The 19,828-nt window shown below is 43.0% G+C and overlaps 1 protein-coding gene across 4 annotated transcripts in view; it reads left to right on the top strand.

Annotated features, from left to right (window-relative positions):
* Positions 1-19,828, top strand: part of LOC129853145 (formin-binding protein 1-like) — a 27,426-nt gene extending 7,598 nt beyond the window's left edge. For 2 of the 4 annotated variants that reach the window (XM_055918882.1, XM_055918879.1), the window contains exons 4-17: positions 884-1,031; positions 2,278-2,340; positions 2,425-2,529; positions 8,379-8,393; positions 10,826-10,954; positions 11,301-11,447; positions 12,252-12,440; positions 13,294-13,476; positions 13,888-13,902; positions 14,685-14,794; positions 14,910-15,042; positions 15,406-15,533; positions 15,920-16,056; positions 16,426-19,828. In XM_055918882.1, coding sequence (XP_055774857.1) covers positions 884-1,031; positions 2,278-2,340; positions 2,425-2,529; positions 8,379-8,393; positions 10,826-10,954; positions 11,301-11,447; positions 12,252-12,440; positions 13,294-13,476; positions 13,888-13,902; positions 14,685-14,794; positions 14,910-15,042; positions 15,406-15,533; positions 15,920-16,056; positions 16,426-16,604 — 1,681 coding nt within the window. In that variant the 3' untranslated portion in view covers positions 16,605-19,828. The remainder of the gene's footprint in view (positions 1-883; positions 1,032-2,277; positions 2,341-2,424; positions 2,530-8,378; positions 8,394-10,825; positions 10,955-11,300; positions 11,448-12,251; positions 12,441-13,293; positions 13,477-13,887; positions 13,903-14,684; positions 14,795-14,909; positions 15,043-15,405; positions 15,534-15,919; positions 16,057-16,425) is intronic. The other 2 variants (XM_055918880.1, XM_055918881.1) reach the window with 2 other exon arrangements.

Here is a 19,828-nt window from a genome sequence, read left to right as displayed (position 1 = left end):
ATTAATGTTCACTATTTCAGGTTGACCGTGCACATTAATGTGACTATTCTTTTTGTGATGAATTCATGAAGTCATGTAATTAATTAGCTGATTTCCCATCTCCACTTGTTACCGGCTGTTAGTGGTAAAAATAGCTGTTTCAGATTAACATGGCTAGACTTTCATGGCTTGCTGTGAAACACTCCATATTTGCCCTGGAGGTTACTGTGTAGCTAAATCCAAGGTTATTTCCAGATGGATACATTTTTTTCATCAAGAAGTTATCCTTCGTTGTATGTGCTAAACAGTTGGACAATTCCAAGACGCGTGTGCATAGTGACTGTTTGAGAGAAAATTAGAGACATTTCTTAAGGCAAGGGAGGAAGCCTTTGAAGAAAGTAGTGCCAGATGAGGGGGGAAAGGCTATACGGACTCTCATGACGCTTAAACCGACTAGCCACCCTGAACCCTGACCCTAATCCTTACCCTAACCTTGACCTAATTTTAACCAATTCTGAAGTGAAATATTGGTTTAAGCATCAGGGGTGTCCATATAACCTTTTCCAAATGAGGGTGTTATCCATGTCTTATTTCCCCTCCTTAGTCACAAAATCACAAAAAACGAATTCTAAGTATGTCCTGTCATTCAAAGACCCTGTCAAAGTGGTCTGTAAATTCTATAATTTTGAATATTATATAGTCCATAATATATAGTACTTCTACATTTTTTCTTATCATATTATATGACCAAATATATTCCTCTCTGATAGTGGAATGTGCTGATAATCTTCTGTAGAAGTATGACATCAGTATTTCTCAGGATGTATAATAATAAAGCTGTCGTGATTAAATGTGAAAAAAGTTTTTAGACACATTTCATGGTCACGTCTCGTCTTGTTACCAGGTACACGTCCTGTCGGGCCTTCCTGATGACCCTGAACGAGCTGAACGACTATGCGGGACAACACGAGGTCATGGCTGAGGATCTCACCACTCACATCATCTGTGAGCTGACGCGATACATCCAGGAGTTGAAAGCAGAGAGGAAATCGGTAAAACATCCCTTTTCCTGTGTATCGCTCGTTCAGACATGACTTGAACTCTCCCAGATCGTGATCATTGGCAGCTCAACCATTTTGTAGTGAGGCTATCCAGAGATTATGGCTGTCACATGATCTGAACCAAACCAGCCAATCCCGGGTCAACCAGTGCACGGTGCTTTGGAAAACATAACAATCAGATCAACAAATGTGCAAAATCAATTGCTGGAGCAGATACAAAAATGCTATTATGTCATTGGTGATTGTCATTGCTCTGTCCAACACAGCCAGGGATCAAGCTGATAATCTGTCATGGTGGTGATCATCATTTTACACCAGCCCATCCAATAAATCCCGGGGTAGAACTGGGTCAAGTATCCAGGTCAATGGATTGGGAGCAGGTTGACCCTAGTGCCCCCACCCATCCATAGTAGCCTCCACTGCTGATAAGTGGACCAGGCTTCTGTCTGGAGCTGGGTGGCTGGAACTAATATGACATGGGGGAGGGGTGTGTATGATGTGAGCAATGTATAACACACACACACACACACACACTTTTGTAAGGCTTTGGTTTTGGCCTCTTGTCTGACAGCATGTCTTTGACCATGGCTCAGCTCAGAGCGAGAGAGTTAGTACTTTTTAGTTTTTTGAAACCAGCTTATTTCAGGCCTGCCATTCCTGTTGCATTATTTTGAATTTCTAACCTGTAGTAAAGGTAGATTTGATCGATAGCTCACTCCGACATATGTTTTTTCATTTATAGAATTCCTAACTAGAACATGGTGTAGTTAAATGAGGTCCTGATACCAGGCATTGAACATTAGCTTTGAAAGCCACACCAATGGTTTACGTCTCCTATCATTTAAATTCAACTCACAACAAAAGCAGAAGTGCCTTTTGAGCCTTCAGTGAGATTCCGTAAGTGCCCTTGGAGGTGGTTGTATATGCTGTGAGGAGCATTACATTAGTCAAGAATAAACACATCAGCAAATCTCTTTAGTCAGTTTTGAGTTTTGATTCCATGGAATGGCTAAGGAGTAGATGTGTCTTTTTGGTGGGGATGTTGTGTGCTTGTAGTCTACAGTGCGTAGCTCTTCCAATCATCATAAGGAGCGTCATAAGATATTTCATAAGAGATGTAGAAGTCTCTTGACTGTCTAGTTCTAGATACTAAACTGTTCAGGGTTCAAACCACAAATGATTCTACTGCTGTTTATGCGTCTTTTAACAGATTAACATATACCATTTTTTTTGGCAGCATTTCCATGATGGCCGCAGAGCTCAGCAACACATTGAGAATTCTTGGAAACAACTAGAATCTGTAAGTGTCCTCCTGAGGTAGGAGTAATTGAAGAGATACACGACTGAACCATTCCAACTTGACATGTGAATTGCTTCTTTTCAGAGTAAACGGAGATTTGAGAGAGACTGTAAGGAGGCGGATAGAGCCCAGCAGTACTTCGACAAGATTGATGCTGACATCAACGTGACTAAAGCGGACGTCGAAAAGGTAAGTTATAGACTGACGTAGAAATGTTCACTCCTACACACAATTGACTTGAGCTCATCACGTGTGTGTGTGCGTGCATGTGTGGGCCCACACACATGCGCGTGTGCGTTTGGCGCCTGTGTGTGTGTGTGTGAGAATGTGCAGTTACTCTTAGTCGCCACTCCACTCTACTCCTACTCATAAAGCTGTGAACATGGTTTGCGTGGCAACAGCTGCACTGACAAGAGAATGCTGTGTCCCTCTTGGAAGTGGGGTAGGATCCAAATATGAATCACTGCTGGTAGACAATGGTATAGTGCTTCATGGCGCTCCAGCAATGGGCTTTTCTCATTGTTCGCTCTAAACTCAATTCCTCAGATGATAACCAAGCCGTGTTACTGTACCAGTGCAATGCCGATTCCAAAAAACATTGCAATTATTTCAGTACTGATTAGATAAGTGCTATTTCAGTATTGATTGCAAAAAACAGTTTTTCCATGTCTATCAATCAAGTTTCAATCAAGTTTATTTTATATAGCCCTTCGTACATCAGCTAATATCTCGAAGTGCTGTACAGAAACCCAGCCTAAAACCCCAAACAGCTAGTAATGCAGGTGTAGAAGCACGGTGGCTAGGAAAAACTCCCTAGAAAGGCCAAAACCTAGGAAGAAACCTAGAGAGGAACCAGGCTATGAGGGGTGGCCAGTCCTCTTCTGGCTGTGCCGGGTGGAGATTATAACAGAACTATGCCAAGATGTTCAAAAATGTTCATAAGTGACAAGCATGGTCAAATAATAATCATGAATAATTTTCAGTTGGCTTTTCATAGCCGATCATTAAGAGTTGAAAAACAACAGGTCTGGGGCAGGTGGCGGTTCCTAACCGCAGGCAGAACAGCTGAAACCGGAACAGCAGCAAGGCCAGGCGGACTGGGGACAGCAAGGAGCCACCACGCCCGGCAGTCCCGACGTATGGTCCCAGGGCTCAGGTCCTCCGAGAGAAAGAAGGAGAGAAGGAGAAAATTAGAGAGAGACAAGATTTTCAAAATGTTCATAAATGACAAGCATGGTCAAATAATAATCAGGAATAAATCTCAGTTGGCTTTTCATAGCCGATCATTAAGAGTTGAAAACAGCAGGTCTGGGACAGGTAGGGGTTCCGTAACCGCAGGCAGAACAGTTGAAACTGGAATAGCAGCAAGGCCAGGCGGACTGGGGACAGCAAGGAGTCATCATGCCCGGTTTGCCGTGACGTATGGTCCTAGGGCTCAGGTTCTCAGAGAGAGAGAAAGAAAGAGAGAACGAGAGAATTAGAGAGAGCATACTTTTTTATTTTATTTATTTTTTTATCCCATTTTCTCCCCAATTTTCGTGGTATCCAATCGCTAGTAATTACTATCTTGTCTCATCGCTACAACTCCCGTACGGGCTCGGGAGAGACGAAGGTTGAAAGCCATGCGTCCTCCGAAGCACAACCCAACCAGCCGTACTGCTTCTTTAACACAGCGCGCCTCCAACCCGGAAGCCAGCCGCACCAATGTGTCGGAGGAAACACCGTGTACCTGGCCCCCCTTGGCTGGCGCGCACTGCGCCCGGCCCGCCACAGAAGTCGCTGGAGCGCGATGAGACAAGGATATCCCTACCGGCCAAACCCTCCCTACCCCGGACGACGCTATGCCAATTGTGCGTCGCCCCACGGACCTCCCGGTCGCGGCCGGCTGCGACAGAGCCTGGGCGCGAACCCAGAGACTCTGGTGGCGCAGTTAGCACTGCGATGCAGTGCCCTAGACCACTGCGCCACCCGGGAGGCCGAGAGAGCATACTTAAATTCACACAGGACACTGGATAAGACAGGAGAAGTACTCCAGGTATAACCAACTGACCCCAGCCCCCCGACACAAACTACTGCAGCATAAATACTGGAGGCTGAGACAGGAGCGGTCAGGAGACACTGTGGCCCCATCCGAAGATACCGGACAGGGCCAAATAGGAAGGATATAACCCCACCCACTTTGCCAAAGCACAGCCCCCGCACCACTAGAGGGAAATCCTCAACCACCAACTTATAATCCTGAGACAAGGCCGAGTATAGCCAACAAAGATCTCCACCACAGCACAAACCAAGGGGGGGCGCCAACCCAGACAGGAAGATCACGTCAGTAACTCAACCCACTCAAGTGACGCACCCCTCCCAGGGACGGCATGAAAGAGCACCAGTAAGCCAGTGACTCAGCCCCTGTAATAGGGTTAGAGGCAGAGAATCCCAGTGGAGAGAGGGGAACCGGCCAGGCAGAGACAGCAAGGGCGGTTCGTTGCTCCAGAGCCTTTCCGTTCACCTTCACACTCCTGGGCCAGACTACACTCAATCATATGACCTACTGAAGAGATAAGTCTTCAGTAAAGACTTAAAGGTTGAGACCGAGTCTGCGTCTCTCACATGGGTAGGCAGACTGTTCCATAAAAATGGAGATCTATAGGAGAAAGCCCTGCCTTCCGCTGTTTGCTTAGAAATTCTAGGGACAATTAGGAGGCCTGCGTCTTGTGACCGTAGCGTACGTATTGGTATGTACGGCAGGACCAACTCGGAAAGATAGGTAGGAGCAAGCCCATGTAACGCTTTATAGGTTAACAGTAAAACTTTGAATTCAGCCCTTGCCTTAACAGAAAGCCAGTGTAGGGAAGCTAGCACTGGAGTAATATGATCAAATATGTTGGTTCTAGTCAGGATTCTATCAGGTATCTGATCTGTCCAACGTAGAAACAAAGCTAGCTCAATGTACAGTAGTGGCAACAAGATTGAGTTTAAACATCCACTGCTAATTCCAGTTAACATAAACCACCACTAACCAAAAATCAATGGTAGGGATGGGGGCAAATGTGCAGTGTTAAAAACATTTGGCCAAATCACCTGCAACTTTAAACCAAGTCAAAGAGTTGATTTCAGTTGATTTAGCCATGACATTGCACGGTTGCCTACAACTGTACAAAGATGCAAACAGTTTGCAAACCTTCTCAGGCACTATTGACATCACGCAGTGAAATGTACCCCCTAAATGTACAAGTCAAGAATCTCAGAAAGCTAACATGAACTAACCAAACAGAATAAGTTATCATTAAACGTTAATATACATTTTGCATGTCAGTTACTGTTGTACAAAGTCACCTTCCCTATGAAATTCGTTAAACCATACAAGCAATGCCATAGTCAAAAGTATAAAAAACTTTACTCCACATTAGGTACCAGTCAGAAGATTGGACACACCTACTCATTCAAGGTATTTTCTTTAGTTGTACTATTCTCTGCATTGTAGAATAATAGTGAAGACATCAAATCTATGATATAACACATATGGAACCATGTAGTAACCAAAGAAGTATTAAACAAATCAAAATATATTGTATATTTTAGATTATTCAAAGTAGCCACCCGTTGTCTTTGACAGCGTTGCACACTCCTGGCATTCTCTCAACCAGCTTCACGAGGTAGTCACCTGGAATGCATTTCAATTAACAGGTGTGGCTTATTAAAAGTTGTAGAATGTCTTTCCTCCTTAATGCCTTTCAGCCAATCAGTTGTGTTGTGAAAAGGTAGGGGTGGGTATACAGAAGATAGCCCTATTTGGTAAAAGATCAAGTCCATATTATGGCAAGAACAGCTCAAATAAGCAAAGACAAATGACAGTCCATCATTACTTTAAGACATGAAGGTAAGTCAATCCAGAAAATGTCAAGAACTTTGAATGTTCCTTCAAGTGCAGTCGCAAAAACCATCAAGTGCTATGATGAAACTGGCTCTCATGTGGACCACCACAGGAAAGGAAGACCCAGACTTACTGACCCAGACCTCTGCTGCAGAGGATAAGTTCATTAGAGTTAACTGCACCTCAGATTGCAGCCCCAATGTCTGTTACTTAAACTCTGTGAAGCATATATATCTCAACATCAGCTGTTCAGAGGAGACTGCGTGAATCAGGCGTGAATCAGGCCTTCATGGTGAAATTGCTGCAAAGAAACCACTACTAAAGGACACCAATAATAAGAAGAGACATGCTTGTCCCAAGAAATACAGGCAATGGACATTAGACCGGTGGAAATCTGTCCTTTGGTCTGATGAGTCCAAATTTGAGATTTTCGGTTCCAACCGCCGTGTCTTTGTGAGACGCAGAGTAGGTGAACGAATGATCTCCGCATGTGTGGTTCCCACCGTGACGCATGGAGGAGGAAGTGTGATGGTGCTTTGCTTTTGACACTGTCAGTGATTTATTTAGAATTCAAGGCACACTTAACCAGCATGGCTACCACAGCACTCTGCAGCGATACGCCATCCCATCTGGTTTGCGCTTAATGGGACTATCATTTGTTTTTCAACAGGACAATGACCCAACACATCTCCAGGCTGTGTAAGGGCTATTTGACCAAGGAGAGTGATGGAGTGCTGCATCATATGACCTGACCTCCACAATCACCCGACCTCAACCCAAGAGATGGTTTGGGATGAGTTGGACCGCAGGGTGTGGTGGTTAATTTCTGCATTACCAAATGAGGAGAGAGACAAACTTCACACACCAGTCAGAGTTTTACTTAAACTCCATCTTTAATAATAAGATTTTTGCAATAGCACTGACTTTCAATGATGCACCATTTCTAATGAACCATTGAAAAGTGACAACACAAAAGTACAAAGATCTTTTATAGCCAAGATACACCCCTCTCAACCTACATGACGAACCACAGATATTAGGAACACTTCACAAAGGGACTTTTAATTGAGAAAGGAGTATCCCGTAGCCAGATAGCATTCGCTATAAATTATCGTTCAGTTTGGTCTCTAAGACGAGTTTCTAATCTCGTTCCTGGTACTTCATAGCACAGAACCATTACCTCATCCAATGGCATAACTCAAATGTCAACTCTAGATACTCCCATCTCAAGTAAAACCCCTTCTTGACGCCTCTCCTGGACAAGCTCACTGAGGGGAGTGAGCCTCTATGTCATACACTATCACAGGATAAGTGCAACATCAGAGAGGACATACAATGGTTCCAGACACTGCCATACACCTCCCCCCAATGCCAAAGGAGGGAGTGACTTGCGCACAGACATTGTGGAGACAAGTAATTGGCTCCCCATTAATCACGCCATCCCTTCACATGGTTTAACAGATACATTCACATATGAAGACAATGTTCCAGCCTGTCCTCTTCCCTTTCTGATATTCTGCAGAGCACCAGAGACATGTGAAAGACAAGCCTGACCTCTCCCCTCTCTGGGCCCCAAGTGACTATAACAAGTATATCACATAGACATATTATGCAGATAAGACATCTTAAATGATCTATGTTACCTAAATAATTCTGATTCATCCACCACAAGGGTGAAGGAAAAGCAGCCAAAAAGTGATCAGCATAATATGCAGTCCAACTCATCCCAAACCATCTCAATGTGTGGGAACTCATTCAAGACTTTTGGAAAAGCATTCCTCATGAAGCTGGTTGAGAGAATGCAAAGAGTGTGCAAAGCTGTCATCAAGGCAAAGGGTGGCTACTTTGAAGAATCTCAAATATAAAATATTTTGATTTGTTTAACACTTTTTTTGGTTACTACATGATTCCAGATGTGTAATTTCATTGTTTTGATGTCTTCACTATTATTCTACAATGTAGAAAATAGTAAATATAAAGAAAACCCCTTGAATGAGTTGGTGTGGCCAAACTTTTGACTGGTACTGTAGTTCAAGCCTTTTTGCAGTCTAGATGTTCATTCAGTACATTACTAATAAATTAATACAACTTTCACATAATTAGGACATCTAAAACCTGTCTGTAGTGCTCTGAAACTAACTCTGTTTTTGTTTTCCATCACGTCTTATAGCGGTGCTATCTCAAGGTAGGTTTAACAGGCGTCTGTATGTCTCTAAGGATCTGTCTCTATGTTCAATGTACACCCGTAGATATATACTACATGGCCAAAAGTATGTGGACCCCTGCTTGTCGAACACCTCAATCCAAAATCATGGGCATTAATATGGAGTTGGTCCCCCCTTTGCTGCTGTAACAGCCTCCACTCTTCTGGGAAAAGTTCCCACTAGATGTTGGAACATTGCTGTGGTGACTAGCTTCCAGTTTGGGCACTGATGTTGGTCAATTAGTCCTGGCTCGCAGTCGGCGTTCCAATTCATCCCAAAAGTGTTAGATGGGGTTGAGGTCAGGGCTCTGTGTAGGCCAGTCAAGTTCTTCCACACCGATCTCAACAAACCATTTCTGAATGGACCTCTCTTTGTGCACAGGAGCATTCTCATGCTGAAACAGGAAAGGGCCTTCCACAAACTGTTGCCTAACCCGAACCAATGAAAACAGCCTCAGGCCATTATTCCTTCTCCACCAAACTTTACAGTTGTCATTATGCATTCAGACAGGTAGCGTTCTCCTGGCATCACCACAACCAGATTTGTCCGTCGGACTGCCAGATGGTGAAGTGTGATTCATCATTCCAGAGAACATGTTTCCACTGCTCCAAAGTCCAATGGCGGCGAGCTTTACACCACTCCAGCCAATGCTTGGTATTGCGCTTGGTGATCCTAGGCTTGTGTGCGGCTGCTCGGCCGTGGACACCCATTTCGTGAATCTCCCGACAAACAGTTCTTGCTTCCAGAGGCAGTTAGGAACTCAGTAGTGAGTGTTGCAACTGAGAACAGACAATTTCTACACACTATGCGTTTCAGCACTTGGCGGTCCAGTTCTGTGAGTTTGTGTGGTTTGTCACTTCGCAGCTGAGCTGTTGTTGCTCTTAGACATTTCCACTTCACAATAACAGCACTTCCATTTGGCCGGGGCAGCACATTTGACTGACTGACTTTTTGAAAAAGGTGGCATCCTATCACCTTGCCACGTTGAAAGTCACTGAGCTCTTCGGTACAGCCATTCTACTGCCAATGTTTGAGATTGCATGTTTGTGTGCTTGATTTTATACACTTGTCAGCAATGGGTGTGGCTGAAATAGCCAAAGGGTGTCCACATACTTTTGTATATATAGTGTACTATTGCTGGTTTCACTCGGAACGTCATTTCAAAATAAGATCTCCAAAGACTTGGAAGGGACACAGTTATGGATTGGAATGGGTATTTAAAGTAAGAAACTGCTGTGGTTAGTTAGTGGGTACATTATTCCTAAATGGTAATTGAATGACACTACAGTGAATAGACGTATCTATAAACATATTCATATATAAACACATAATAAATATAGGCACAAATAAAATGCATCATTGTTTAGATTGCAAAGTATAATGTGATGCATCCAAAATGTTTTGTTTGCTCTGAGTCCTGTTATGCTATAGATACAGTCCTCAACGGTCTGCTGACACACCATCCAGGTCTTGTCCTGTCAGTGGACAGTTTGTCTGTGTTCATCCTGTATCTGTGTGGAGTATGTGCATGCTAGATTAACCTGTTTTCTTTTGTTATTGTTGTTTGTTAAGGTCAATGTTTCCTTCATCTGGTCATCATAAACATTAAATGTGAATTGAGGAGCAGCATTACATGACATTAACTAATGGTTTTGACTTCCTGGCATGGTAAAATACACATTCTTGACACTATAGGGGAGGACCACTCACAGCAAAGTAACACCGCATAGTTCAGCTTTGACACACATACTAACCCTCAGGTCATCATTTGTATAACTCTACTATGCTTTACTATATCCACTATCAACACTCCTCTCTCCCTCCAAGAGGAAAGGAAAGCCACAGAATTCTAGTTTCCTGCCACTAATGTATCTATGGCCTAAGCGCTTCCCTTAGCCGTGTTTCCTTGTCTTGTTCGACGTGGCAGAGCCATATGAAATATTCATTGACACGGTTAAGATCCTGGAATGTCAGATGCATAAATGTAACTGTAATAAGAGGATAAGGGCGGGTTGGTTCTACTCTCTCGTGATCATTTGATGAAAAGATATTTTTGGGGGTGAATAAAGTCTCCACACTGTATACAGTCCTAGGCCACGCTTGGCTATTTTTTTTACAACACGCTGTGGACCATAATGACAGTGGTACTTATATAATGTGTGGTTTTGAGATTTGTGTAGTTTTTGTGCTTTAACTCAAGCATACTATATGTCTGTATGGGGGTTTCAGTTCAATATTATTCGCATTCTGTTTATCATTTTTTAAATATTGACTTTACTTTGTTCAGTGTTATGCGTGTTAACAAACAATGTACTGTGTCAATGTTCTGTGGAACTACGCAAGGTTTACAGTCCCACTTGTTGGCGTGCGTGCAAATCTTTAAACCCTCTCTGAACTCCCTCTCGGTATACAGGCCAGACAGCAGGCCCAGATGAAACACCAAGTGGCAGAGGACAGCAAGAATGAATACCTCACCTTCCTGCAGAAGTTCAACAAGGAGCAGAATGCACATTATCATACCCTCATACCTCACATCTTTCAGGTAGTTCACCTCACTCACAGTACCGGTTGACTGGAAGCGCTTCGGGGAGAAACTCATTGCATTCACCAGGGCTCAGTGCTTGACTTGGGCAGGAGCTCACTGGACCTCCTCAACATTTCTACTGCTTGAGCAACTGCACCTCATAGAATATTTGCTCAAAACTATTATGGAGCTCCTGCACCAATACATCAACAGTACAGGCACCCCAAAGGAGTACCGGCACCTATTTCAGTCCTAGTAAAGTACTGCCAGTACTCACATCCACCCTGTTCCCAATATAACTGATTTGTATGTGTTTGGCAACTCACAATCCTATTTTAATCTAAGAATGTCTTCTTTACTGCAGAAACTACAGGAGATGGAAGAAAAACGTATAGAGAGAGTGGGAGAGTCTATGAAGACTTACGCAGAGGTCGATCGGAAAGTGCTACCTATTGTTGGCAAATGTTTAGATGGCATGACCAACGCAGCAGAATCCATAGAGCCAAAAATGGTTAGTAGGGCTACTGCATGTTTATATCACGGTTCTTGTTATGTACAGTCCTTTTACATAGTGACAAACTGCGAGGAAAGTGCATAGAAAAATCTGTTATACATATCAGTGACATCATTTGACTGGATTTCTATATAAAAGAGCGGAGAGAATATTATTGCGGTTGTTCGTTGTTCTATTCGCTGAAGCGGTAAAGGGTTAGCAGCCCACTAAATATAGGAGGAGGAGATAAATTATTTACACCATCAAAACGCTGACTTTGGTGCTTCTTTAATGGCTGTCCCACTTTCACATTAATGAAATGTGATTGTTGCTAGGCAAAGTCAACACGGGTGTCGTCACCGATAGTGACCAGTTTTATTCTATATCTCAAAGGAATCCAGTTTTGGGGCATTTGTTGACATATACATTTACTTATGGTAAAAAAATACAAATAAATACAGTAGCGTGAACTCAGTTTTACTATGTATCTGAGATCAGTGTTGGTCCAGGATCAGCCCCCCAACCGCCATTCATTTATTATAGTGAAGATAAAACTCATCCTAGATCAGCACGTGTACTCAAATTCTTTCTGTGGTGTGTTTGAAGAGCCATGGCTTTGCTGTAATTGTGTCTCCCTGCGCCAGATAAGAGTTTAAAATGCCGTAGTTTTGAAGTTGGCTTCCGTGAGGAATACTTGTACTTTAAAGTGCAAATTAGTTTCTGCAATTTGGTTCATTTTGGTGCCCTCAAGCTGAAATGCATTTGGTAAATATTCATAATATTCTGTCTGTTATACATTAATGAACTCACTATCCCCAACAGGACACCAAGCATGTGGTGGAATCCTACAAGTCTGGCTTCGAGCCACCTGGCGACGTAGAGGTTGAGGACTATAGTCTGTCTATGAGGCGGACAGTGTCAGAGTCCAGCTATCTAAACTCGCAAGGGGAGAGCAAGCCCAGGCGCAGCAACAGCAGGGGAAAACTGTGGCCTTTCATCAAGAGAAACAAGGTAAGGACAACACCATCAGTCCACAAGACTGTCCTCTACCTACTGTACTAGCCAGGGCCGCGTTCGGCAGGGCACCACGCTGTGTAATGTTCAGGCACAAATATATGTTGACGAACACACGCACATCTCTGACATGAAGAATAAGGAATCCTGTCCACTCTCATCATTGAACACGGCCCAGGTGTCCGACGGAACCCGGCCCAGGAGTCCGACGGAACGCGGCCCTGGTGTCCGACTCAATGCGGACCTGGTGTCCGACTCAATGCGGCCCTGGTGTCCGACTCAATGCGGCCCTGGTGTCCGACTCAATGCGGCCCTGGTGTCCGACTCAATGCGGCCCTGGTGTCCGACTCAATGCGGCCCTGGTGTCCGACTCAATGCGGCCCTGGTGTCCGACGGAACGCGGCCCTGGTGTCCGACGGAACGCGGCCCTGGTGTCCGACTCAATGCGGCCCTGGTGTCCGACGGAACGCGGCCCTGGTGTCCGACTCAATGCGGCCCTGGTGTCCGACGGAACGCGGCCCAGGTGTCCGACGGAACGCGGCCCAGGTGTCCGACGGAACGCGGCCCAGGTGTCCGACGGAACGCGGCCCTGGTGTCCGACGGAACGTGGCCCAGGTGTCCGACTGGACTGCAGAGGGATTCTTTGTAATATGAAATAAATGCTTGTTAGAAACACTTTATCTAAATGTTTAACTTGTGCTGGACACAGTGTCTTAACCGCTGCCGTCTTAAGTGTTGGTAACCAGATTCTTTGTTGTTCTTCCATCATTTCATTATTTTTGGTGTTACTTTTCCTGATTTTGTTCTGTTATTGTTTTGTTCCATACCACTCCATGACCCTTACCCATAGCTTATGTCTTTGTTAGCTTCCCCACGCCAACCACCCCCTCCCCCCCCTACCTCTCCATCACCTGGTGCCGTGCACAACGGCCCCCAGTCTCCCCAGCAACCCAGTGAGCCCCTCTCCCACCGCCTCAACGAGTTCATGACCTCCAAACATAAAATGCAATGCTTAAGGAGTCTGAAGCGTGGGGTAAGTTGATTGTGTACAGGGAGATTGACTCTGTGCTTATGACATTGATGTGGTGCCTATGGGCTACTGATAGTGGCTCCTACTGTTGCTCGTTCCCTTTGAATGGCATCTAACCTGGCCTACCACCTGCAGACAATCGTATGGAAGTTGTTTATTCTGGCACTGTGTCCAATTTACGATTTGTGTGTGTGTGTGTGTGTGTGTGTGTCATGTTGTTTAAGATTTGTTTATACTGTAGGTGGACAAAATGCTGCAAATGGCGAATTAACTGTTCAGACTGACATGCCATGTATCTTAATGTCCACAACCCTTCATTGCTGCTTGTACAATGTCATACTTCCGTCTCAAAGTTTCAAGCGTATGTTGACATTGTGTCTTTTTCGTCCCATTGTCGCCCCCTCACTTGGAAAGCTTTCTCTCAAGCTGGTAAGCACTACTGTTTTCATAACTCTTTAGATGGTTGATGATTGGGGTTTTGTAATGCACACATTACAAATGCAATCTACATCACTATAGAGGAATCGAAAGGGTGTACTTTCAACTAGATATACTCATCTCAGATCTCATTGTTACTGACAACAATAAAGTGCAGTGAAAAGGTATTTGCCCCCTTTCGGAATTTTCTCTATTTTTGCATATAATTGACACTGAATGTTATCAGATCTTCAACCAAAACCTAATAATAAATAAAGGGGACCTGAGTTTACAAATAACAACAACAAAAAAGTATACTTATTTTATTTATTTAGTTAACAAAGTTATGCAAAGCCAAATTCCCCTGTGTGAAAACATTATTGCCCCCTTACACGCAATAACCGGTTGTGTCACCTTTAGCTCCAATGACTGCAACCAAATGCTTCCCGTAGTTGTTGATCAGTCTCTCACATCCCTGTGGAGGAATGTTGGCCCACTCTTGCATGCAGAACTGCTTTAACTCAGCAACATTTGTCGGTTTTCAAGTATGTTAATTATTGTGTTATTAGTTCACTCGGGTTCCCTTTATCTAATATTAGGCTTGGTTGAAGATCTGATAACATTCAGTATAAAAAATATGCAAAAGTAGAGAAAATTAGAAATCGGGCAAAAACCTTTTCACAGCAAGGTAGATGAAGACATTAAACATATATAAAAGTCACTGCTCCATGGCGTTAGGCTTCTTTTAGTAGGAGGATGTCTGGGTGTTTATTTGGTGGTTTGTTTTGTCATAGGGTTCTGGCCCTGAAGATTGTAGTCACCTGCCTCCTGAACAGAGGAGGAAGAAGCTCCAGGCCAAAATCAATGACATCAACAAGGAAATACAAAAAGAGATGGATCAGAGGTAGAGTACATGTGTGAAAGTCCAATTCTGAATCTAGATAAGGAGTTTTAAACTAACTCTGGTCTATTTAAAAACGGGAACAATTCTTCAATATGAATGTATGAATGCGTTGTAGGGATGCTCTGTCTAAAATGAAGGCCGTGTACATAAAGAACCCACACATGGGGGACCCCAACAGTGTGGACCCACGATTAGAGGAGATCTGCCAAAATATTGACAAGTTACAACTGGAATCAAGGAAATATGAAGTAAGTTGAAATATTACAAAGGATCCATGTCGATGCATGTTAGATATTTTATGTTTGCCAGAGTATGTTCTAGTGGTGGTGCTGACGACTCCTGACCACACACTAAGATCTGGGTTTGAATCCTGTGTCTGAGTCTTTCACCGCTGACTTTCCCCTCATTTTCCCCACACCGATCCAAAATAAAGAAAAAGGGAGTAGTATTCCACACGCTAGTTCATGTATGTCCGTATTGTTATATTCGTATTCTTATCTTTTATTGTTGTTGTTGCATTGTCGAGAAGGTAAGCATTTTGTTGGACAATTAATAAACCTTGAAATGTATCAAGTATTGTTGAGACTAAACCTTTTGATGTCTGTCTGCAGGCCTGGCTGGTAGAGGTGGAGACCAGGTTAGCAGAGAAGAGTGAACCACACAGACCACCAAGTGGATTGTACAACTCCCAGACTACTACACCAGTCAACAACAACTGTGCACATGTCAACCGAGAAAGGTAGAACCTATGTGACCCTTCCTATATCTCAGAAACGGTGGACTAGCAGACGGGGCAAAAAACACAACCAAACCTCGCGCCTGCTAGCTAACGATGTCTGTCACAAGAGATTACCATATGTTTTTACTAAAACTTGTTTGTGGGCTTGTTGCACATGATCTATTATGCTCTAAATATATCTGACAAGGACTGTCTATTGACTCAATGTATGCGTATTAATACTGATTTAAATGTATGGGTTTATGGATTTGACAAATCTCACCAGGGCCATATGTGCAACCTTGAATGATATATTTGGGTTTGCACCAGTGGAGGCTGGTGACTTGAAAAATGACACATATAGTATCCATGTTGTTGATCTTTACTGTTGCTCTTCATGTGGTTAGCCCGGACGGAAGCTACACAGAGGATCATAGCACAGAGCATCACCTCAAATCTCGGAGCACCGACTTTGATGACGACTTTGATTATGAGGACCCACTCCCCACTATCGGAACCTGCAAATCACTCTACCCTTTTGAAGGTATGCCAAGGCCCCTTCTGGAAATCTGTGTTGTTAGATTGGGGTTTGATGTATTTTTCAGAACAGATGTCTCGCCTGGGTCAAATAACAAGGATGCAGCTTCTTCCGTCATGTTAAAAAAAAAGGTCTGCAAAGAGGATTTAAATCATCGGGGCATATTCAGAAATGTAAACTTTATGTCATTACATAGGTTATTGTTAAATGATTACAAATGAACTTGGTGCTTTACATCACCCTGAGAGAGCTTTTCACATTAACGATCTACTGTTGGTGCAGCATAGGCATTTTGGAAGTAAGTAACATTTTAACACACTCAGCTGTAAAATAACAGTAACTTGCTGTTTTCTCTTTCCTGTCTCCCCTTCTCAGGTCAGAACGAAGGCACCATTTCCATGACCGAGGGGGAGCTGCTGTATGTCATAGAGGAGGATAAGGGTGACGGGTGGACGCGGGTGCGCAGGAACGAGGACGAAGAGGGATACGTACCCACATCTTACATCAAGGTCTTTTTCGACACAAATGCCAAAGGTGCTATGACATACATATAATTGTCATTGTTTGAGAGAGGGGAAATGGGTGGACCAACAAACACAAATATCCTGACATTTCAACCCCCCTGAACTCTGGTGTTTCAGAAATATCACAGAATCATTTGAGACGGAACTCTCAGAACAACGGACTGCATTTACATTTGTACTTGGGCTTTTTACGTTCTACCGTTTTGCACCCGTTGAAACAAATTTTGGAGAAGTGTTTGTTTGTGTGTATGAAGACGTGTGGATGTGATAAGTTGTCAGAACCAAGTTAAGTTGTCTCGACCCCTGTTGATATCAGCTACGCCTTGCTTCTAGCACTAATAATAATAACTAATGTCAATTTATTGATTTATTTGACCAACAAAATACAGTTTCTTATATTAGAGAGCATTGCATCTTAACATATCAATTCCTATTTAGAATAGATATTATTGCATGCCTGAAGGGAGACTCGTTATGCTCTGCACGCCTCCACTGCATATCAGCTACGCCTTGCTTCTAGCACTAATAATAATAACTAATGTCCATTTCTTGATTTATTTGACCAACAAAATATGGTTTCCCATAGAGCATTGCATCTAAACATATCAATTCCTATTTGGAATAGCTAATTTTGCTTGCCTAAAGGGAGACTCGTTATGCTCTGCCAGCCTCCACTGCATTGCATTAACAGTACATCGCATATCTGCACTTGAGCAGCAACCATCATTGGCAGGGGATTACTGTAAGATTGCCTCTCTGCTTCGCAAATTAAATCAGTTGTTGCATGTGGCATGTTTCAAAGAGGACATGCCTGTTTACACAGTAAAGAAAAAAGAACATGGCTTGCATGGTATCTTGATTAGGATGGTACAACAGACTAGTAATGTATTCTCTTATACAAACTGTTGTTGACTCCTCCAAAATCTGACAGTGGGGCTTCATTGAAGCGCCTAAATGACTGAATGTCGTGTTAGGTTTACAGTGGTGTTCTCGACAAACGTTTCATTCTGAGACGCATGGTAACGCACCCACCACCATTATCACCACTATCATTGGCATATGATGAATTTATTTTTTAGAATGAATAATATATCCCTGCTTAGTTTTTTATTTGATACGGAGTTGTTCTGCATGCTTGAGCCAATTGATAAGTCAAAGTAGATGAATGAACATAGTATTGCAACCAGGTGATATTCCTCTGTTTGAAAATGATTAACACATGTAGCCTCAAGTTTTCTGTACGTTGATTTGCCATTGACGGTCAGAAACATGCTCTCGTGCAGCATAGACTCAACTCTAGGGAAACGTAATCTGCCACAATAATTGTCAGAATGTGAAGGAATGTCATGGAATGACTTTCCTCGTGTCTTGATGCATCACCTCTAACATGTCGTGTCATTTTTGTTTGTTTGCTTTTTTTGTTTGCTTTTTTTCTTATTGCAGATTCCTAAAAGTCTTTGGCTCGCACAGGGATGGCAGGGCACAGGTCCTTCAAAAAGCGCCCTCCTCTTAAAACTGTAGTCAGAGAGACGACAGACTAAAGGGACAAGTTGCAAGGCAGTCCAATTTGCGACCCAGTACAGAAATCCATTGTGGGGTTCTGTTGAATGGAGCAAAAACAACACACATTGCGGGGCAACCACCATTTCTAGTCATTTTCTTATTGATTGTTTCTGCAAGCTTGCTTGTTGTTTTTCTAACTGCAGATGAGTATGTTCATATTGTGGCTGCTTGCTATTCTACTGTACCTTGAGCCCAGGGGCGGTACCTGTTTAAGGGGAGGGGGGAGTCTGAGACGGCCTTGTTACATATTTACTATTCCAAACCTGCCTTCAAGCTATCATCACAACACCTTAGGAAAATACCCATGGAAAACAACACTACACTTGGGCTGGAATTCAATTGCTTAAACCCCATGGCAAAGAAAAAAAGCCACTGTCTGCGCCACAAAAAAACATGTTTACAGTAATGTCAATGAGATAAAACAGAATGCATCGAAGTCTTTCTTAGCACTGGAACAATGTTGCTGATTTTCCAGGGGAATTCAATTCCAGCTCTTATTCAACACAGTAATGCCTGACAATTACTGTACACACCCATGTATCTATTTTGGGGTAAATAGGTTATATACCGATCATACTTAAATGACACCGATTGTTGGCTTGCAACAAATCTGCACAAATTTGTTCTGGCACCAATTTTACTTTTGAGTTTTAGTTGGAAACTTTGACAAATGAGTGCATTGTGTTATAGTCTAACTCAAGCACTCAGTGCAGGTCTACTGGTAAGCATACAATCTGAGCGGAGATGACAGATCTCTCATTTTGCTTTCTCCTATTGCCTTTCAATATGAGTGACAGCTGCTCTCTCTGGCTACACCGCCATACAGGCAGTAACTATGGTGATTGTCTCACAACTCTTTCTCCGTCTCTCACACTTTGTTTTCCTTTTCTCTCTCTTTCTGGCTACTTGTGGTGGCGGTAGCTACTCTTCGGTTGGCGCTGTGTTTCTCTACGCATGCATGCTTGCCCTGTCATGCCTGTGCCAGTCCTGTAGGGGTCTGACTATCTATCACATTAACTCATCACTTATGGGGTTCCACCTTGTTCCTTTCCTACCCTGTGTTTGTGCCTGTGGTTTTGTAATTTTAACAAAACGTGTTTGTGATTTCTTTTGTCAATGCAAGCATGACCATTTTGCTTTCTCAATGAATTATTGATATGTCCATGCAGTTTTGCCATCTTCCAGAGAGACACTGACAGTTTCATATCTCACTTCTGTTTTAAAGCTTATTTTCACTGAAGTTAATCTGGGAGCTGCAGCTCTTTGCATTAGCTGATTACCAACCCAACCCAAACTGACAAATGGCAGTATTTGTATGTCTACTGATAGAGATGCATATTACTGAAGTTTCAGTGTATTCTAGAAGTATTTTGTGCTTTGAATTCACTGTGTACGGTTCCTTATACTGTACAGAACTGGTGTGAAAGCAAGGTTTGTTTCTTGACTGTTGACATTAATGATGTAATTATATACTCTGGTGTGTGATATGTGATAACTATATGCTACAGCTTGGAATCATGTCTTTATTTTAAGTTTATTTATTTTATAGTCAAATAATGCCAGTTTTATTTATTTTGAGAAGAATAATACCTCTGTTCCACGTTGGGATTTGTTTCACCTAGAAATGTTTTCTGAAATCTAATATACTATGTTGGAGTTTGGAAATAAATGACACTATAAAATGGAAATAA

Source organism: Salvelinus fontinalis, chromosome 4 (genome assembly GCF_029448725.1).
Source record: "Salvelinus fontinalis isolate EN_2023a chromosome 4, ASM2944872v1, whole genome shotgun sequence".
In the NCBI taxonomy this organism is placed as follows: Eukaryota; Metazoa; Chordata; class Actinopteri; order Salmoniformes; family Salmonidae; genus Salvelinus; species Salvelinus fontinalis.
Note: the sequence above shows the minus strand (reverse complement) of the source record. Positions and strands in the feature narration are given on the sequence as shown.